General features: G+C 41.6%; 1 protein-coding gene across 2 annotated transcripts in view; it reads right to left on the bottom strand.

Moving 5' to 3' along the window:
- The window catches only part of PPP4R1 (protein phosphatase 4 regulatory subunit 1), a 604307-nt gene that overhangs the window by 170340 nt on the left and 410910 nt on the right, over positions 1-23057 (bottom strand). For both annotated transcript variants that reach the window (XM_086964940.1, XM_086964941.1), the window contains exons 12-13: positions 20632-20807; positions 14149-14244 (exon numbers count right to left, since the gene is read on the bottom strand). In XM_086964940.1, coding sequence (XP_086821066.1) covers positions 14149-14244; positions 20632-20807 — 272 coding nt within the window. The remainder of the gene's footprint in view (positions 1-14148; positions 14245-20631; positions 20808-23057) is intronic.

Raw genomic sequence — 23057 nt, 5'->3', positions numbered from 1 at the left:
AGGGTGGGACCTTAGCGTGTCCATACCGCCGGGGTATAGCCCACTTTAGGTCCTGACAAATGCCAGGTAAATGAAACCGAAACATGTTGACCATCACTTAATATTACTGGAAACAGACCAATCAACTTAGTTGGTCTAGTTTTCCAACACATTTTTAATATGTCTTATTAATCAGCTAATAATTTTTTTTTTGATACAACTAAGGCATTTTTAAACTCACTATTCACACGTTTATCACTGACACCATCACTTAGCTCCCACATCTTCACATTACCCGCTCCCCAGTAAATCTGACGTTGAAGCACACTGGGGTGGCACTCGGTCACTCCCAGTGGGGCCCAATGATGAAGCATGTCACAGACCAGGTGGTGAGTGAGGGCTTTCTAGACACACCAAATAGGTGTTGTTTTCGTTTGTGCTTGAATACTCCTTTGTTCTATAGTTAATAACACTCTTTCATTGTTGTTCATGTCGTCGAGTGGGGAATAAGAGTGTTGCTTGCTCCCTACCTCTCTTCTTGTTGATACATGATCTGTTCCATTACCACAATGGCATTGGGTAAACAAATCTGGAAAAGGTAACCCCTTGGGTACAGCCAACCAGTGATGCAAAATATCTGCAATAAACTTTGTCAAGTAGTTGAGTTTGCAAAAAGTGTAAACCAGACCTAAATAAGAGTTCCATTTCTGAATTGGTTTTATTAATCATTAATGTCATGACTGGGATTTAACATTTTCTGGTTCCTCGCTTAATAAACCTCTTTGAAACAAATGTATTTTTTACCCAGAATTTGTCCACCCTCAATGTTTCACACAGTCTCATACAGCTCGGATTGACCTAGCTCCAGATATGAATCCTTAAAACAGTCCATCCACCGACATTTATGGGAAGCATCCAAGTTTAAACAGACAAGTATGATTTTGAGATTTAGCTGTGCTGCTAAAATGGGGGCAACTCCATTTCACCAATAATATAATTTAAACCAAGATGTTCATGGCATAGCAGATGGGTGCCAACTTGAGACAAGCCTAATAAGTGCCTACAAACTCAATTTTTCTCGGTTTGTAAAGATGTAACATCTGCAAATCCCCACAAGCCAGCACCCTAGACAATTGCATGGTTACATTTGATGTTCTAGTGGCAAACATGTCCTTTATAGGTTTGTTCCCTAGAGAGACAGAAAAAGTTAAATACTGATCCCAAGGTATAAAAGAATATTAGTCTTCTGACATTTAATGATACCACCTGCCATCATTGTCAAATGTTCCGGTTAAAACAGAAAGCTAAAATTTTCTACAAAACCCAGACCTTAAGAAGAGTTTCTGAAATAGAAGGTTTAGTGCCAACAGTAAAAATATATGTCTTATTTAAGTTACGTTCATGCTTCAAATCATCCAGAAGTTAATTTTTCAAGCCCAACCAAAGTCCCTGACATTAATACAGTAAGCAAGGAGTAGGATAGGAATGGTCTTTCTACCTTATCTAGGTGTATCCTTCTCTTGCCCCTCAAATAAGTCTCCACGTTATTAGTCTAAAATATAAAACCACAAAGGTGCTAAAATCAGCCTGGATTTATTTCTATTTTAATAAGAATGGTCTCTTGTGCAGTCCCATAGGCCATATCTGACCATTGCATCAAATTTAGATGTAAACCTATTAACCTATTAAAACACCAATATCTGATTCAATGCCATCTTATGCAAGGTGGACCAAAATCTAAAGTGACTAACACTCAAAAGCAGTACAGATGCCCATGAAGGCTATACACAGGCTCCCTCCAAAGACAGATGTATATTTATTCATCTGTACCCTTAAATTTAAACTTTGTTCAATGGACCAAGACAGAACTAAACCCAAAACGAGTGTCTCCTAAAATAACTCTATCTTAAACACCAAGTCTAAATCTCTTTCAAAATAATTATTCCCAGTACCTTCACAACAGAAATTGGACTGTAGCACTTAAGGTCTCCCTTATTATCTTCTTTTGTACATTGGAACAATAACTGATTCAGTCCATGAGGTAGGACAAGCCGCATTAAAAAAATGAATCGCAAGTTGTGCCAATCGGTCTACATCATATTTGAGAAGGTCAATATTTACCCAAGGGACTGCAATGTATAGCTTGAATCACTTAGATCAATTTGAAAGTAGTATCAGGCAGTTGATTATAATAAGAAACAGTACATGTTTGAGAAATGAGCAACCACATTATTTATCATTGATAAATGCATCCAAATTTACTTGACAGATTCTTCTGAAGTATTATGACAATAGTTCTCCAGAAGGTGGTCATATCCTTGTCAACTCTGGTCTTGAGCAGCTATTCCCAAGCTTGATTTTTTATGTAAGCTTCAGTATCTTTATACACAATTAGTCACAAATGGGACGAAGGGGAAAGTTTCAAGGACCAAAATTAGTGTCATTCCCAAAGAAACTATGCAAAACACCGAGATGCACTTGGTTAATATGACCAGCGCAGATTATCAGTTGTATGATTAGCTAGTCACTGTAACTAATAACAAAAATGTATCCTTTTTAGGATGAAGACCCTCATCCACCATAGGTTAGCATGCTTCATAGGGCCATGAATGTAGATTCTATGGTGTGGGACACAACTGCCTTCTCAGAGCAAAAAGCAGGAAAAGGGAGGATCACTTAGGAGCGTTTTTTGCTAGAGATAATATCCCTTTGAGAGCCAAGTAAGGGTAACGTGTAGAAGGTGAATGGGAAAAGTAGGATAAAGCTACTTCATGGTGGACTAATACGAAACTTTATTAAATGACCCCAATAGGCAAATTTAAACTTGGAGGGGAGTGAAACTCTTCAACCCAATCAATACAACAAGGTCCACATGTTTTTGCTAATTTCATGACCCTCTCAGGAGGTTCAGGGCATTTGTTTAGGTCAATGTATAGGCAGTTACTTTGCTAACAAGAGCCAAATAAACTGAAAATAGAAATGCATAGTTATTTCTGACTTCAAAGAAGCTGGCCCACAATTGTGTGGTGTAGATCCACTGTCATCATCACCTGTGGGAGGAGTTGCAGAATCGAGATAAAAGTGTTCTCATAAGGGCAAATACTGAGTGTTGCACAGTGGTTCAAAGGCAAAGTTTACTCGCTCAATACTATTCTAGTATTACTAGATATGTCGGCCGCATTAGACATGGTGAGCCATACAGTACTTATGGAGATATTAAAAACGATGGGGATAAAAGGACGTGCCCGGCAGTGGATACGTTCTTATCGAACTGGAAGGCAACAGGTAATGTCACTGCCTCCATATGAGTCGAGCCAGTCTCTAGTACCGTATGAGGTTCCGCAGGGGTTGGCGATAAGCCCAATCCTCTTTAATATCTACTTGCGCCCCCTACTCTCTTTGATCAAGTCTTACAACATCGACTTGGTTAACTACACGGACGACACCCAATTGGTGTTTTTCCTAAAGGGAAACAGGTGGTATCGATGGACAAGTTTCAAGAGTGCATGCGCCAGACAGTAGGCTGGCTCAGGCAGAATTCAATGGGGGGAAAACCGAGGTGCTTTTTTGTCCATCCCATAGTGTGCATCAATCGTTAATACCAGAGTTTAAGCTCACCCCAGAGGATGACCCCCTTGCTTCCGGCCAAAACTGTGCGCAATCTGGGGGTACAATTGGAGGATAGTCTCCAAATGGAATCCCAGGTAAATAAAAACTGCCAATGAATGCTTCTTGCTGCTGCGGATGCTACAATAGATCCTCCCGCTTCTGCCTAAGGATACTCACTCACTTGTGGTACAGAGTGTAATTCTTAGCAGACTGGACTACTGTAATCCTCTGTATTTGGGAGCACCACAGTACATCATACAGAGATTACAGAGAGTCCATTCTGTCAGCTAAACTGGCTCTGAATAGGCAATGCAGGACCTCTACGACCGCTGCCCTGAGAGATCTACACTGGTTGCCTATTAAAGAGAGAGTCAGTTTTAAGTCCCTATGTATTGTGTACAAAAGCGGCACATGGCGTGGGTCCTATCCCACTACGGGAGAGATACTCTTGGTACAATCCGAAAAGGCAGCTCCGCTCTTCCCATGTAAGCTTGGTAAAGACCATTGGCTTTAAGAGAGTCAGGATGGGCGGCAGAGCCTTTGACGTGGCCGCTGCACAACTCTGGAATGACCTTCCCCAGACCATTAGACAGGCTAACTCGTTAACCTTTTTTAGAAAGCTTGTGAAAACCTGGCTATTCCCTAAAGGGGATATCTCGTTCCTCTGCTGCCATTGTGGATTTGTTCAATTGTCGTACCAACTAAAGTTCAAGCGCCAGGATACCCGTAGGGTGACAGCTTTGCGCTATATAAATGTTTGATACAATACAACACAATACGCAATGTGTAGAATGATCATGAGTAATGTGACCCACCCAAACCTATGAGTAAAAATAGTGCATCAAAGATCAAATCAGTTATGCTCACCCACAAAATGTTGTGTTAAACCTTAACTCAAGCCTTAGCTGACAAACAGGGCTGGGGAGATCCTATATATAGGCACACAACTGGACTAACACGTGTAATATTTTTCAGTCTAAATGGAAAGTAAAAATGAACAGAACATTATTTTAGGCTAGAATCAATATAACAAGCCTCTGTGGGTACTTGATCTCTTAGATTACCCTTTTCTCTACTGCAAGAAACCTAAAGAAGTGTGTCAATCCTCAAAACAGGGAAAATGGTCTGGAAAGTTCCGATATGGAATTACCATAATATAGCACAAACCTTCGATAAGGTGCTTACATGCCTCTCACAGAACTACATTCGCCAGCAGAGCTATGCATCCATAAACTCTGGTGCACAAGTGCCAGCAATCCGCTGATTTAAATAGTCTAAGCTGTCCGCCTTACTGTCTCCTCTCCCTGACTACCTCTGCAATCCTCTGCAGAGGATAATGGCAGCACAATAAGGAATTGAGAGGTGAAGCTAGTAGCGATATAATGGCAGCAATGTCAAAGATCTGAAGGGTAGGGAAAGGCCAAAACATTTGGTGAAAGTGTAAATAGAAAGGAAGCAGAGAATGAAGGAGTAGAATATAGGAAGGTTTGGGTTCTTGAGTAACAAGAAGACATTCACATTGATGATGTCAAGCTCAGAGGATGAAGAAAAACTAGTTACGTACCTGTACACTATGGTTCTCCAGTATTACCTTTCATAGATTCACATGCTTGTATCTTCCCCGTCTTCATGGTGGGAGTCTCCCGGTAAAAAGAATAACCATAGCAGTAGAAGAAAAAACTGCCTGGAAACCATAGAGAAGTATAACAATAGGTAACCTCTCCTCCCCATTATGTGGTCCAAACCACAGCCAATCAGCTACCAGCACCAACATACACCATCCCCAGCAGAGCCACCATACCTCGAATTTCCAACAGCTCAAGAGTGAGCTATGTAAGAAAGCAGAGATAAAGGCGGTCTACCTAGAAGAAACCGGGGAGGTGGGTGGGCGCATGTGAATCTATGAAAGATAATACTGGAGAACCATAGTGCATAGGTAAGTAACTAGTTTTTTTCTCCAGTATTGTATCTTTCATAGATTCACATGCTTGTATCAGAATAGATAGCAGTCCTTTTCCAATAGCGTTTCTAGGCTAGACCCCCTTTGTCTCAGGGCTCTGCGCCATAACTTTTTTTTTTTTTTTAAAGAAAGGACTCATTAAGAAATCATGCAACTTTTTTTTTTTTGCCATTGAAACAACATTTGGGTATACACACCATTACAGAAAAAAGTAATTGTAAAGAGAAAAAAACATGTACCTTAGTTAAATAGGTGTCGCAGAACTGCTTGTCCCACTGCTGAATCTGCTTTCCATTCTGTGTCCAGACAATAATGTTTGGTAAATGTATGGAAATTTGACCAAGTTGCTGCTCTGCAGATGTCTGGAAGCGATACGCCTGCTAGCAAGGCAGTTGAAGTTGCCATCTTCCATGTATCATGAGCACGTACTCTTGTGCACAGAGGTTTTCCCGCTTTTTCATGACAGAAGACAATGGCGGATGCAATCCATCTGGAAATGGAGTTTCTTGAAAGAGCCAACCCTTTTCTTGGTCCTGAATAAGCTATAAATAATTGATCTGATTTACTAAATGATTTTGTCTTTTCTATGTAAAACGTCAGACATCTCCCAATGTCCAAAGTGTGTAGAGCCTTTTCTGCCATAGTGGAAGGATTCTTGAAATATGTAGGTAGGATCACAGGTTCATTTAGATGAAAAGAAGAAGGTATTTTAGGGACAAATTTCGGATTTGTTCTGAGAAGCACCTTATCTGATCTGAACTGCATGAAGGGTTCCAGACTTGAGAAAGCTTGAATTTCGCCAACTCTCCTCTCTGAAGTGAGAGCAAGAAGCAAAGCTACCTTCCATGAGAGAAATTGCAACTCGGCTTTGTGAATTGGTTCAAAAGGCTCTCTCATGAGTTGTGACAAGACTATGTTAAGCGACCAAGGAGGCGGAGGACGTTTAATTGGAGGAAATGTCCTGAATAAACCTTTTAGGAATTCTTTAATTAGTCTCGGAGACCAAAGTGATGGACCTCCTGGAGATCTCCGGTCCCTGGAGATCGCCGCTAAATGGACTTTTATTGAAGAATGAGAAAGTCCCGATCTGGCTAGTTGAAGCATTTATGGAAGAATTTGCTCCGGTGAGGAATTAAAAGGATGAACATTATTTGAAATACATCAGTTACAGAATCTTCTCCATTTTGCTGCGTATGTATTGTTAGTAGACATTGCCGTAGAATTTTCCAGAATTTCACAACATTCTTGGGGAATATCTAGTGACTGAAATTTATGCTCGAAAGGTTCCAAGCTGACAATTTTAGAGAGGTCAATTGTGGGTGAAGAACTTGGCCCTTGTTCATGGAAATCAGAGTCTGTATCATTGGAAACTGTATCCTGGGTTCCACTGATAATTGGAGAAGTTCTGTGTACCAAAACTGTCTCGGTCAGGCTGGGGCTATTAAGATTGTGGCATGGTTCTGATCTCATTTTTCTCAATATCTTCGGAATTAGAGGAAATGGAGGGAAAGCATAGGCAAACATCCCTGTCCATCGGAGCTGTAGAGCATTTCTCCTTGATCCTTTCTGTGGTAATCTACTTGCGTAACGTTTGCATTTTTTGTTGTTTTGAGTCGCAAACAAGTCCAAATTTGGTTTGCCCCATAGATTGAATATTTGACGAAGTTGGTTTTGATTCAGTTCCCACTCGTGGCAAATGGCAGATGATCTGGTTAACAAATCTGCCCTTGTGTTGTCTACCCCAAGAACATGTTCCACCTGTAGAGCTATGCTGTTGTAATTGTAATTGTAAAATCACTTATATAGCGCATGGCTACCCGTAGGCATCCCAGCGCTCTTGGCAACGGTGACCCTATGCTAGTCCGATCTACATTCCTACTGCAAGCTAATTTCTGGGGAATAGGAAGGTTTTAAGTTTCTTCCTAAACTGAAGGAAGGTCTGTTCCTTCCTCAAATTATATGGGAGGGCATTCCATTCTCTTGCTGCTTGCAGAGAAAAAAGCCGGCCGCCTGAGCGGGCTCGCTTTATCCTGGGAATGAATGATTGCCAGGTTGTGGTCACTCAAGCGGAGATTAAGTTGGGGCTTGTAAGGACTTATCATATTTTCCAAAATGGAAGGGCCTTCTCCATGCATGATCTTGTATGTGATGCATAGGGATTTAAATCGCACCCGTTCCTTCACAGGGAGCCAATGTAGTGATCTTAGAGCTGGCTTCGCCGACATATATATATCGACTAGTTCCAGTCAAAATCCTGGCGGCATAATTCTGAGCCACTTGCAAGGTTTTAAAAGTGGATGCCGGTGCCCCAAGGTATAAAGCATTCCCGTAGTCAATTCGTGATAAAACCAAGGATTGGACTACGGTCTTCTTTGCTTTTTCAGGGAGTTGGGGCAGGATTTTGCGCAGGGATTTGAGTATCCCATGACAAACTGCAGAGGTCTTTCTGGCTTGTGTTTCGAAGGACAAAGCGTTGTCGAGCCAGAAGCCTAAACTTTTTATTTCTGGTTTGGGTGGTGGTATGGCACCCATACAAGTGGGCCAAGCTAGACAGTCGGGGATATCCTGCTTTCCTAAGAGCATCAGCTCGGTTTTTCCTCCGTTAAGTCTGAGCTGAGACAAATTCATCCAGTTTAATACCACCTCCAAACAATTAGCCAGATTGTTCGGGGGAGCGTCTGTTTGTTTCAGGGAAAACACCAGCTGGGTGTCATCCGCCTAGCTTATTAACTGGATGCCTAACTGAGCAACTAGTTCCGCCAACGGGGCCATGTAGACATTAAACAGTGTGGTGCTAAGGGACGACCCCTGTGGTACCCCACACTGTAACGCTAACAGGCGAGAGCAGTTGTTCCTCTCAAACACCTGAAAATATCTTTCCTCGAGAAAAGATCTCAACAACTCCATGGCTTTCCCGGTTACCCCGATGTTCCGGAGTCGAGACAGCAGCAGATGATGACTTACCGTGTCGAAGGCTGCGCTGAGGTCCAGAAGGATAATGGCCGCGCTGCCACCTGCATGTGATGTAGAAGCCAATTCAAAATTGTTTGTGCCTAGGCAGACAGGGGCTTTGACCTTGTGCCACCCTGTTTCAGCAGATAGAACATCGTTGTTGTGCTGTCGGTCCTTACCAGGACCGATGAACCACAAATTCTGGGCAGAAAGGCTTGAAGACCCAGGAAAACTGCTTTTAATTCCAAGAGATTGATGTGAAGTTTTGCCTCTTGAGGTGACCAATGGCCTTGAATCTCTAGGTCTTGCAGGTGCGCTCCCCAACCTTGCAATGAAGCGTCTGATGTCATGATGTAACTTGGAGATTGAGGTTCAAATAGTAGGCCCTTTGTCACGTTGCTCCTGATACCCCACCATGACATTGCCCATTTGATCTGAGAGTTGATGACTAGTGTGTCTTCGAATGAACCTAGAGCTTGAACCCATTGTTTGTCTAGGGATTCTTGTAGTGGTCTCATATGCAAACGGCAGTTTGGAATCAATGGGATACAGGATGACATCATTCCCAGTAAAGATTTGAAGATCCTGACGGAAGTGGACTTTTTTGATCTTATTGATGCAGTCAGATTTAAAATCTTTATTATGCGTTCCTCTGAGGGAAACGTTTTCGCTTCCTGAGTTTTTAATAGTGCTCCGAGGAATTGGAGCAACTGTGTCGGAGTAAAGAAGGACTTCTCTCTGTTTATTCGAAGGCCTAATTTCTGGAAAAGAGCCATACAGATTAGTAAAGACTGCTGTGTCTCCTGGCACGATGTTCCTTTTATCAGCCAGTCGTCCAAATATGGGAAAATTTGGAGACCTTTTTGCCTTAGATGTGCTGCGATCGGTGCCATACATTTTGTGAAAACCCTTGGGGAAGATTTTAGGTAATAGCACCCCCGCCACCATGAACCGCAGATACCGTTTGTGCTTCTTGTGGATTGGGATATGGAAATATGCATCCAAAAGGTCTAGAGAGACCATGTAATCTCCTCTGCGAAGTAAAAGGAGGATTTCCTGTAATGACAGCATGAGGAACGAGATTTTCTTTATGTATTTGTTAAGATCCCTGAGGTCCATTACCTGTCTCCATTTGGAAGACTGCTTTTTCTTTATGAGGAAAAAGTCCGAATAAAATCCTATCCCCTGTTGATCTGGTGGTACCTATTCTATTGCCCTTTCATTAGGAGAATTAAAATTTCTGTCTTGAGGGCTGAGAGATGATTTTGATTTCTGTAGAGAGGTGGGCGATTCAGAGGTTTTTGTGAGAATTCCAGGGTGTGACCCTGTGTTATGATGTCTAACACCCATTTGTCCGATGTTATTGATTGCCAATAATTTAAAAATTGAGAAAGGTAATGGAACTGTTTGAGATGAGACGGGCCGGAGGCGTCTGAAGAATATAACTGTCTTCGACCAGAATCTTCCGCCTTTCCTCTTGCAGCAGATTTTCTCCTTCCTTTCTGCTGAAATGATGTATTAGAGGACCGATACTGTTGATTGGTGGAGAACTGACAGTACCCCTGTTGATGATACGGCTGGTACCTGTTCGACTGAAAAGAGGAACGTTACTGGAACTGTCCTCTCGATCCTCTGCCACGAAAAGACTTGTAGCGACCTTGTTGTAAAGATCCCAAAGCTCTAGCAGTATCAGTGTCTGCTTTTATTTCTTGAAGCACCTCGTCAATGTGCTTCCCAAACAGGCTTTCTCCATCAAAAGGCATGTCCATGATTTTTGATTGGACCTCAGGCCTTAAAGATGTTGATTTCAGCCATCCCTGCCTACGAAGAGCAACCGCTCCAGCCATTTGACGAAAACCTACAGACACTATGTCCATCGCTACATCTATGGACTCAGATGCTGCTCTGGCTCCATCTTGCAAAATTGTATTTGCTTCCTCCTTTTTGTCATCTGGGAGATAGGACAGGATTGGTGCGATGTCTGACCACATCTGTCTGTTAAATCTACTGATAAGCGCCATTGCATTTGCTGCCTTGATAGACGCTGCCGCCATAACTGCAAAGCGCTTTCCAATACTGTCCATTCGTTTACCTTCCTTATCAGGAGGCGCCTAACAGGCTGTCACCGGATTTTTGGAGCATCTCTGCGCCGCTTGGGTAACAGACTCCGGACGAGGATGCCCAATTAGGCATGCTGGAGCTGTCTCTGGAGCACAGTATTTCTTATCAAGTTTAGGAATTGATGCTGGAACTGATGCCAAATTTCTCATCATTTTAATTCCTTCATCCCAGATGTGCTGGATTATCGGGATAGCCCTTACTGACTTTCAAGATGACTCTTTGAAGTCATAAAGGAAACATTCACTTTCTTTTACAGGCATAGTAAGCTCAAATCTTTTTGCGGCTCTTTCAATCAAGTCATGAAAGCTGGCTATATCCTCCGGTGGAGAACTCGCTTGAGGTAATGGTGACGAAGGGGAAGTTGGAACGATGTATTGGTCCCATTCATCCCCAACTACATCATCCTGGGGAATCTCTCCTTCCTCAGCTTGATCTTCATGATCAGAATCCATTAAGTCATCCCGAATTGTTATTATTTTCGGAGCGTCAACTCTTTGGACTGGAGGAGGAGACTGAACCACTGGTGTTTCCTTCACATATTGAGGAATACTTGCAGGAGTAGGAGCAGGAGCAGGGACGGAGGCGTTATCTTCCGGAAAACGGCGGTAATAACGGTATATCATGGGCCTTGAGTTAGAAATTAAAGATGCAGGCACCGAAAAAGACTCCTCCTGAACATGGGGACTTACTTCCTCCTCCTCTTCATAATTTTAAGCCTGATGAAATGACTCATAACGTTTAGGGCCTCTTACTGGCCGATCCCTAAAAGATAATTGTTCTTGAACCTCTTGGAAATCCTCATCCTCCGATTCCTGACTTTTAATATGTAGCTGCGAGGGGCTATAGGCAGCTCCATAAGAGCCATCATCTTCAGATTCCTGGCAATCTAGAATAGTGGATGGAAGCAGCGGGGAAATTTTAGGAGTGGAAAACTCTCCTTTCTTACTCATCGACGAGTCCGTCGACGGGATGATTCTCTTAATGGATATGAATGTTGAAGTCATCATTGTCAGAGATCCAACAGCTGTCATCGTCGACTATTTTCTCACGGTCGACGGGACCAATGACTGGATCGTCAACGGGATAGTCGTCGACGAAGCTCTTGCCATCGACGAAGGTTTGACACTCACCTTTGACGGAGTCGTCATAGTCACCGTTGTCGACGACGCAATTGTCATAGAGATGGTCGTCGTCGGCTTCGTCGGCGATCTGACAGGAATTTCCTTAGTTTTCGACGGCAGCAACGACGACTGAGTCTTCTTTTCTAAGGTAGGCTTGAAAGGAGTTGGAGGAAGAGAAGAAGTTTCACCTTCTTTGGTTTTACTTGATTTTTGTCTCTTTTGATCTCCTTTTTCCTCAGAGGACTCTCTCTTATGCTTTTTCGAGGAATGTCCATTGGCTTCACCCTCAGACTCAGAGTCTGTAGCTTTCTTCTTTTGAAGCCATAGCAATAGGCGAGCTTCTCTGTCTGAGTGTTTTAGCAGAGAAGGTACGACAATGTTTGCAGTCCTTAGGAACATGCTTGGGATACATGCAGTACAAGCATTCCTTATGTGGGTCTTCAGAAAATAATCTGGCTTTGCCACAGGATCTGCAAGATCTGAAGAGTCTCTTCTTGGAGCCTTCAGACATTTTCAAGAAATAAGATTGAAAATCAGTAACTTACTTTCAACTGTAGAAGGTAAAAAGTTCAGTAGAGAATGAACTGAGCTCAGCTCAGGGAGACTCCTTCTCACACGAAGGTGGTTGGAAATCTGAGGAATGGTGGCTCTGCTGGGGATGGTGTATGTTGGTGCTGGCAGCTGATTGGCTGTGGTTTGGACCACATAATGAGGAGGAGAGGTTACCTATTGGTATACTTCTCTATGGTTTCCAGGCAGTTTTTTCTTCTACTGCTATGGTTATTCTTTTTACCGGGAGACTCCCACCATGACGACGGGGAAGATACAAGCATGTTAATCTATGAAAGATACAATACTGGAGAATATAAAAATCTAGAGGAGAATTTCATTGCAGGCAAGGTTGATTCTTAGGTCATGCATGATATGTAAAATCTTACAAGTGAAAGATTGAGTGAGCTGCCAGCCAAACAGCTAGACTTGAGTTGAAGCTCAACAGCACCATCTCAGTTAAATAGATGAAGCAGCTCAAAAGGCAGGATACTTTCAGTGAGTTACAGTACTCCAGAGGGAGACAGCTCTTAAAGGAGTTGCCCAGAAGATTATACCGGAGGAAAACATTTCAACGTAGGTGGAAACAGTAGAACATGCGGAGGGCCAAGAAAGACTAGGAAGTGTGTTACTGCAAGACTTCTATAGCCTTAAAGGGTACATCACTAGAGAAAATAAGTGTCTGGGGAATGTTTGCTATGATAAAGGGGCATGTAGGGCTGGGACCTTCAGAAAATAGAGGGAACGAATGGTGTGCATGTGTGGTTTAGAGTGTGAAGAAGTCTTGTGGAATACTATGGCATAATGCGTCAGGGTGCCTTGCACCTAATGAGCAATCGGATGTATCAAAGGAACATGTAACAATCTAGTACCAATTTGGTAGCAGAAGCGTGAGAAAGCTCCAACGTCTAGCATTGTTATACTTAAATGTAATCTGAAGTACAGGCTGGGAAAGCTCAAGAGAAAGGTGTACTTATACGAATTCCACATCAGGGGCCTGACTGCTTAGTAGGACACATGGAGGCCTCTTATATTTACCAGTCTTTAGTTGCAAAAGGGTGAAGGAGTGAATAGAGGACCGGCTCACGCACAACAGAAGAGATGCCTCTGATTAGCATCTGTGACAAATGACAAATTTTGGATCTTGGCACAATGCTAGGACCACAACGCCTAATTTGGATTGAATGGTGCTTTCACAGGCTGGTAAAAGCACCTGTGTGGGTCATCGCATGCATTCCGCCAGTGTCACAAAAAGCTTGTGTAGCAAAGTGATTGAGGAAAAAGCAACTGAACACTGAGAAAACAGGAGAGGACAAGCACATGTCAAAGAAATAAACATCAGAATGCAAGCATGATGCAGGTGAGTCTAAATGATCTGGCAAAAACTGGGATCAGAACATGGGCCATTGCTGTGCATGGGTATAGTCTTAAAATCATGTACAGCTGACCTGTGTAACAGATTACACATAGCTTTTATTTTCAGCATCTTCAAAAGCAGTTTTTAATAGTGCCATTTGTTGAAAAATAGGAGGCAGTCAATCTGTAGGGGAAAAAGGTTTCTTTTGTATCATCCTGAAAATGAAAATGACAAATTTGATAAACTCTGGTCTCCACTTGAGGAAATTGTAAAGTGTCAATTATGTGATTCAACTTTCTTTATAATTTGACACCTGTATTGAAAATTCATACTATAACACAAATACATCTGAAGGGAAAATATTTATGTGAAATTTCTTAAGGCTGAAAAGAGAGGGAATGCAAGTTTTGGCAACATTTTGACAAGTTCAACATCAACTAGCAAGCAATACATGTGTGTGGAGATGCAGGCAGAAATTGAAGACAATCTAAATAAAGTACCTGTAGTTTGGATTTTCTTTCTTCTTCAGGGCTGAAGCTACTACTGGTACTGAAGTCTGTGTCATTATGTATGTAGCGAAAGGCAGATTCTGTGCTCTGTTTGGAAACGGAAATTCTCGTTACTTCTTTATCTACTTTTTGCTCACCTTTTCTGAAGAAATGGGAGCCATCTCATGGCAAATTAAATGCTAAAACGCATCAACAAATGGATTGCTATTGATGAGTTAAATTAGTGAAAATGGCATACTTTGAAATGCATTATATCACTTTGTGCTCGAGATGGAACTGATATTGTGGGCTCTTGTAAAAAAAAAAAAAAAAAGGAGGTGAGATGACGAATAATGCATGGTTCCCTTCGTATTGAGGTAAGTCTATAGAAAAGAATCTGTACAGAAAAATGAAATGAACTTCCAAAGATACAAAGTACATTTCATTTAAGTAAAAGCTTTATTCCCAATATGGCACTAGGCCCTCTCAGTAACCTTTGCCACTCTTCAATAATTTTATCTAAAAGATAACTAAGGGGCTAGTACAATCTGAAATGCTACACATCGATCCCACTAACACTAGGCAAGATTGATGGCTGTTAAGAGGTTAGCAGCTGTCGATCACTATCTCCCCTCCCCCACCCGCCGCTGCATCCTCACAGAGGTACTCATTTTGTATCACCACTAAATGCATGCATATCCATCTTGAGATGCAAACTCCCCACATCACTAATATTCTCCATCAATGCATTTGTTTCTTTGGCTCCTGACAGAATCCATTACTGCAATCCAAAACGCTCACATCTGAAAGAGGAAGCAACATAAATATACCTGCCATTTCTTTTTTGTGCGGAACTAATTTGGCATAAGATCCCAGTACTCAATAGGTTGTAAATGGTCTTTAGCAATTTTATCAATGAGTCGAAGCATCCTACCAGTGACTGGAAGACTAGTTTGCACATGATAAAAATTACATTTTAAAGGATGAGATTGATGCAAAAGCAGGGACATGATGTAAGGCAAGAGATCCTCATTTAAGTTCAAATGGTGCTACTTAATTATCAGGGTTCTTAGGAAGGTCTTCTGTCCCATCAGAAACATATGTGATGAAAAATTCTACAGGTACCAGTCATTCGCCTCTCTATCCTGCTGGCGGCACCTATGGGCTATAAACAAAGCTAGCAGGACGGGATGATCTAATCCGGGTGGTTTTACCTTTGCATTCAAAATAAACGACAAGAAACAGATTTACTTTGCTTCAAAAGTAGTCTACAACTCAAGGCACAGGATATTGTTAATAGGGCCCACAAACTATTTGGTGCAGAAGAACAAATGAAGGAGTTGTAAACCGCTGACACAATAGAGACTGGCTTTCTCTCTAACCTGGCTGCCTTTAATTGCGCATCCTATTCGGAGAGATGAGGTTATTGCATATTTTTTCAAATATATATTTTGTCATTCATATAAGCTTGGCCTGACTAAGCAATGAAGAGTTTTCTCTAAAACATGACTTTCCATAAAGTATGTTTTTAGACAAAAGATTTATTATGACTCCTACATGTTGGCTTCGTCACAACAGCATGGAGGTGAACTGGGAAGCCTGCAGGCCATGGTCAAAGTCCTTGGTTGTTAGATAATTGAAGGCTGACACTCATGGCGAAAAAATGGTCACACCAAGGCGTTTAAGTCTGAGTGTGGAAAGAACTGAACACTGCATGCCCCATTGCAAGTGAAAAGGGATATATAAAAATAAGACAAGGAATATGTTTAGAAATGGGTTTTGGCAAAACCTTAAAATATGCAAATATTGACTGAAATAAAACTGGACCCAATTTTTTCCTCAATTTTATAGTAGTGGCTCCACCTCCTTGCCTGAAACCAGGATCAGGTTGATTATGGTTATCACCAGCAGATTAAAGGAAAACACAATCACCAGATAACACCTCCTATCAGTCAATTTATCGAGCATCGATGTAGTAAGATCCCAAAGACTAAGTAGAAGTGAAATAAAGAAAACTCGAGAGTAAGCATTATGAGACACTCGAGCACAACAAAACTAATCAATATGAATTGTGCAACTACAAGAAAAAGTAAATATTCTACACAGAAAAGCAGTCTGTGATTATAACGCAAAGATCAAGACACAAAGGAGAAAGAAGCAAACTCTTCAAAAGGAAAAAAAAACTGGATGCTTTGTAGTCTCATAAAATAATTGCATTCTAAACGTTTCTGATATAATTAGATCATCAACGGCGAAGCACAGTGCATTAAGAAAAGAGGACTACCTGATACCATTGATACATTGGAGAGCATTTAATTAACTGGGACAGTGAATCGCTGAGGAGGGGCCCTCAGGAGGGATATTATGAGAAATTCTGGATGGAGGCAGAAGGAGCAAAGGACAAAAGGAATTGCACAAGGGTCAGAATCGGGATCCAACTCCAGGAGTGCATAGATTTTAGGGCAATGAAAAAAAGATACTTTTAGCAAACTCTTTCTGATTCCTACAAGCGTGATATCAATGTCTTTTAGCAGTAGAGGGCTACTAGCAATTCTGGAGCCATGAGGAGGTGCATTGCAAATCCATGTCAATATTTTCTTCTCATTGGTGGACATCTTTAGGATTTATTTTAAATATCTAACTTTTATTAAAAACAAGGGCAAATTCTTTGTGCCTTGAAGAGGAAGACCAAGTGCACTGAAGTAGTCATGAGTTTCTGAACAAAAAGGCTGCCCTTGCTGCAGTAGATGCTTGGGATGGCCCCAATGATGCAGCATGTCACCTAGGGGCAACCCTGGGTGAGTGAGGGGACTCAAGAAAATAATTTTTCTTTTCTGATAAGGTAGACCCAAATTTGGGGAAACCCAAAATTTCTCTTGCTAGGTTCCCACGATCCATCATATATGGATTTTTGTGTTGTATATATAAAACGTCCAGGGCCTCGGATAGGGTCAATGGATACTCCTCCAGACTTTTCCCTATAAGCAGGGTAACTTGACAGGGGGAGCCCACTCTCCCCCCCTTATCTTCGCTCTATATATTAAGCCAATGGCCCAGAGTTAGAGATAATGCATTGATGTCTGGGATTCGCTTGGGGGGTGATACACATACTATCAGTCTATAGGCTGAGGATGCGATACTGTCCCTGATGAACCCCGCAACCTCACTCTCGGCCTTGGTGGGTGAGTGCTCCCGCTTCAGCGAGGTGTCTGGATTCAAGGTAAACCTGCACAAGTCACAAATATTAAACCCATCTACTTCCCCTGCTACTGTGGAGGCCCTGGCCGGACAATCCCATTCTCATGGGCTAGCAATCACATAACATACCTGGGGATTTTCTTAGCGTGCACGCCGGCTAAAACACTGAAAGCAAACTACGGTCCACTTCTAGAGCAGACTAACAAAACTCTAGCCACACGGGCGGGTCTTTCTTGGGCAGGTCGTATTGCCGCAGTCAAGATGACAATCTTGCAGCGTATAATACTTTACATCTTTCAAACTATTCCCCTAACCCCACCTCCAGCCACATTGCAGAATCTTCAGCGTGTTATCAATCGCTTTATTTGGGGTGGGAAACAACTGCAACTTAGCTATACACAGATAACAAAATCCAAAACTGCGGGGGACTGGGGTCTGGTCATCTCAATGATACTTTCAGGCCTCACAATTACGCTTCATACTGGAAAGGAATCTCCCCCTCTCGGGGAAACACTGGTCATTTATGGACCAAACTGTCAGAGTACTTTACATTTGGCAAGAGATTTGGCTCCCCCGCAACCACAGGTCATGGGGGCTATACTTCTCCCCATAACGGCGACAACTTCCACCTAAGACTCCTTGCTCGGAGATCTTTGTTTCTTAGGATCTCTCTGACCAGAAGACAGATCCTCTTCCTTCCTTTTCTTAGAGGAGGTATAAGGTCTCTTCTCACTCTCGGAGTCAGATTCCCTCATAGATTTTCTCTTCGGAAGCCAAATGAGAAGTCTTCTGTCACGATCTTTGAGGGTTTTTTATTAAAAAGTCGGCAGTGCTTACAGTCTTTAGGTTTGTGATCTGGGAAAAGGCAGTATAAGCACTCTTTATGAGAGTCTTCTGAAAAAAGCCTGGATTTTTCACAAGTCTTACAGGGCCAAAACAGCCCTTTTTTAGACTGACATTCTGCAGTAAATACAGAAATAAAGGCTAAACTCACTTTCTAGCAGCGTCTTAGTTGAAGAGAAGGTGGAGGAAAAGGAACTGCTAGTTGAAAGTTAAAAAGTTCAATGTACAAACACTGTGAGCAAAGCTCAGGGAGACTCCCTAACACACGACATGCGGTAAGAAATCGGAGGTATGGTGGCCCTACATGGGATGGATACTCAAGGGTCTGCGATGCACTGGGCTGGAGTTTGGATGTTCTTTAATTAGGATAACTGGGTAATAAATACTATTGATTCTCAAGGGAGATTGTCCTTTTCGCTTTTATTTCACTATTTTGTTACTGTGGAAAGCCCAGCATGACGATGTGTGAATCTATAAAAGATACAATACTGGAAAACATCAGATTTTGTGTTTTAGAATACTGAACCATGAGATTTTATAGTTTTAAATTATTATTGTGCATGTTTAAATTTGTTTTAATTTAATGTTTGTAAATCTGATTTGATGCAATATATTTGTTATGTATCTTGATTCATCGCTTTTATGGTCTATAAGCAAAATAAAGTGCATAAATTGATGAAACAGAAAATGACTGCACAATTATTTAACCCGTTCGATGCTTGTGACGGAACGGTTCAGTCAGGAGCGCCGGTTGGGCTGTGCTTATGACGGAACCGTTCCGTCACGGCCACGCCCGTTTCTTAGAACCGTCAGCACAGCGCGAGAATTCGTGCCGCGCTGAAGGTGTTAATGCTGCTGCTGAACCTATATTTAGTGGTGAGCCATGCTCACCACCCTGCGTCTACCACCCTGCTCCTCCCAGAGAAGCCTTGGCTGCTCCACCCACACTACCACTGAGAGTCAAGTGCTGAAGAGGTACTTGGCCCAGTTGCTCAGGATCCATTGTATGTTGGGCTACAGGACATCAGCACTAAAATGCTTTGACCCACACAGTTCGGCCCAGGAGAGCAGGCTTGCCCCGTGACCCTCTGAAAGGGATTTTGCCACTATTTTACGTATTGACACAGGACACTGTAAAAACAAAAAAGGAAGATTAATAAAACTTTTATGCATTCTGATGGCTGGATCACAGCAACATCAGGGTTCCTGTGATCATGCCTTTTTTATTAGAGATTAACTGTAAAAGTCAAATAACATGTTGGCTTCCTATTTCATTTTGCACTTTTTTTTTTTTAATCACAAGATGCTTAGCTTAGTTCATCATTTATGTTTGTCTTTATTTATATGCACTCTGAACTGGAAGTGATTTGAACAAAACCCAGCTGGGTTCAAACAGGTCATGTTCTCTGCCGTCAACAATGCATTTTCAGCAGCAATTGATTGTCTATATAAATACTTTCATTCAACACAGTGTCCCCTTCTTTGCTCCGAGAGATAAGACTAGTAGGATTTGGAAGCCCACTGTCAGGCCACAGCTCTGCAAGGATGACTGACCTCCAGTGTGTTTCTAGCCATCTATTTATATAATTAATTAATTTACCTAAAAAGCAGTGGTATTCCCAAAGTAGTGACCCTTGATGTACTTGCATGGGAAGTAGTGATGTACATCCACCAGAATGGAGGAGCCACTGTGGAACATACTTTCAGAGAAGTGAGGAATTTGCACTATGGGTAAGGAAAATTTGGGGACAGGAAGAAATGGGAAGGATATACCATTGAGCAAAGGAGATAGCAAAGGTACGTGTCAATATTCTTCCTATCTGTTGCTGGTTTATGACTGATAGTAGGCAATTAACAGGTGTTACAGGCCATGAAAGCAATCAAGAATGCCTAATTTTAACATGCTATCTTCTCTATCAATATATTGGAACAGCAATGGGCTATGTGCCCTGGTATACAACATTAGCGCCTGTCTCTGCTCACCGAGATAGCTCATTAAATCGATCATCACACTCCTATGAGAGGCAGTAGTAAGGAGTTCTGAAAAGTGAAGGATGGGCACAGCCTTAGGATGCAGACAAGGGTAGTGATCTCCTCCATGACTCCTTAGTGCAGAATATGAGTTATTGCAGATGTGGACCACGTAGTTCTGTTACAAATACGTATTACCAGAAAAGGAAAAGTGAGAAGGGGAGTGCTTGAAGCTTTCAGCATTGTATTGAAAAATTATGTCCTCAAATTTCTTGAAGCCTGCTTGCAGCACGCCGTATCCGCCACTTGATGTCTGTTCCTTATAATGGGTGACTATCTTCAGCTCAGAATTTTAACTTGCATGGGGCACAAAATGTTCTCAAAAGATAGTTGCTAAAGCCTACAAAACTATTTAAGGAATGCATCAATTTGACTGTTGTTAATTATCTATAAATTAACCCAAAGGCACATCAAAGGAATTACCTCAATTGCATCGCTTATCAAAGGCACAGCATTATCCTGAATCCGTTTACAGGTCAGTCGGTCTTGTCGGATCAAGTTATTGTGGCTGTTGATTTCTTTGTTTACATTTGAAGACAGTTCTTCCTGAGATTCAAGACTGGTGGCCCTGAGTGCAGCTGACAATACATCCACTTGTGCTGCATCAAAATATGAAGCAACATGCAATAATGTCAATATGAGTGTACAGCAGTGGAATTTACCTATTAGTATGCATTTTAACATAATTCTACAGTTTGAGCACCCCCACCCTGTCCGCTGCCCACCTCCTACATTATTTAATAGTTTCCATTATAAATGTGCTGCATTTTGTACATTTAGACTATGAATATATCTCTTTATCCCGCAGACTTTTTTCAAGCATTGAATCAACGCGGTTGTTACAATGACTGCGTTGTGATTCCGCATACCATTACGGAGGGGGCACTGGATGTTGGAACAGTATAATTTACTATTCCAACTCCAGTTTGTGCTGACACTAGGCAAGGTGTTGGATTTTAAATCCAACATCTCCCCACTCCCCAAGTCGTTATTCTGACTTGCGGAGTAATAGTATGCGGAATCACAACGCGGTCATTTTAACGGCCACGTTGTGAATCCATGGTGAGCTTTTTTTCGTCATGAACATAGTTTACCAGACTATTCCTTTCAACCAAATATACATACTGAATCTACATATTCTGACACTCTTAGTTGGATATTTCCCTGGAGGTGCTCTCAAATTGAAGCAGTCAATAACGATTGACATATTCATACTTAAACAATTTTCAAAACGTATTTCTGTCTCATTCGTTCTTTGAAGAATCAATCGAAAATCAATGCGGTTCTGAAAATTGCACAACTTCAACATCATGATAAAATAATCAGTAATGTTAATGAATAGGTCCTTGGGTTTCCAGTAATTTGCATAAAAAGATGCAAATCCAAGCCATGACTGCAACAATATTTTAATGGAGGCTGTTCTAAAGTCAGTCACGTCTACAGTAATCTTAATCAATTGAGAACCAAGATCATAGATGCCAAGTATGTGCAACAGCGAAGGCATGCCCCTATCCATTCCCAGGTTTAATGGGGTGTCTTTGTACTCCAGCACAGTCAAACCACGGCACTGGTACTTTTTAAGTTTAAAATATTTTGGCCAATGTAAAGCACTGCCACATCTAACTAAAGTGCCAACATTAAAACACTAATAAAGAAGACATTTTAGTTCTACATTTCATAGGTTTGAATTACTTCACTCCAGGGCTTCAAAAGTTGGCTTGGAGGAAAAATACTCACATTGCACAGACAAAGAGGATTTGATTTTTTCTATAGCAAATGTTGGAGGCTTGTTGGCAGTACTTCTCCAAATAAGTGTTCTCTACTAACCAGAGAACACACTGCCAGATGAGCTATTTTCTCTTACAGTCACTTTACGTTGCAGTGAAAGAGTTCTGACCTAACCAGACCACTAAAAGAAACACAATATGATACAATGTCCCAAAACATGTACTTTGCACAAATATTCCCAAGAGCCAACTATTCCTCCTTGAAGGCAAGTGAGAAACTAGTGAAATACCGTGGCTTAAAGAATAAGTAAGCAAATGTGGGTCCCCATGTTTCTTCTGAGATGTAATCTTTGCTGGGAGACAGTTCAGACTCTCTCATATACTACTTCTTCCTTCAAGAAAAAGTCCTCATTGAACTTACACCAATCCAACCTGCGACAGACAGCATCTTAATAACACACCATCAGCTGACTCAAGACACCATTGAAGTACAGTGGACACATCGCCTCGATATATGTATCACTCTATAATTGAAAAAGCAAACTCCATTGGCCAGATACAAAAAGAAACATGCTTTTAAGATGCCCCTTTTTACAGAACATCACAATGTGTCAACAAACCAGCTACCTCACTTATCACTCGCTGACTTTATGCTAGTCCAGGGGTCTCAAGCCTTTTCTATAACAAGAGCTACTTTTATTCAATGAAAATCACCGAGAGCCACTAATCATATTAGTGTTGTAATAGTGACAACACCAGACAAGATTACATCATATGCAAGATTAATAGCAGGGTTTTGTCAATCTTAAATGCCGCTACATGGGTAATAGATAACAATGCCATTCGCAGCTAGCTTACTGTAGCAGTTATATTTATGCCCAATGCCACAAGATTTATCACAGCTATAAATATATTTTGGAAATTGAGCCATTTTCTCTAAATGTTAGCTTATGAATTCTTTAAAAAAAACACACTCTCAGTGTTATTATACATGTCTGAATTCAGCCAAGCGAAAGCTTCTAACTTAGTGGGGTGGACTGAATATAGGATAGCTACTTCGAGGTGCTGGCAAGCGAGCACCAGCTCACAAGCCACTTGTTAGAGAAGCCTGTGCTAGTCTGG

The sequence above is a fragment of the Lissotriton vulgaris genome, chromosome 4_1 (genome assembly GCF_964263255.1).
Source record: "Lissotriton vulgaris chromosome 4_1, aLisVul1.2, whole genome shotgun sequence".
NCBI classification, from domain to species: domain Eukaryota; kingdom Metazoa; phylum Chordata; class Amphibia; order Caudata; family Salamandridae; genus Lissotriton; species Lissotriton vulgaris.
The sequence above is the reverse complement of the archived record's forward strand: the minus strand, read 5'-3'. Positions and strand labels throughout refer to the sequence as shown.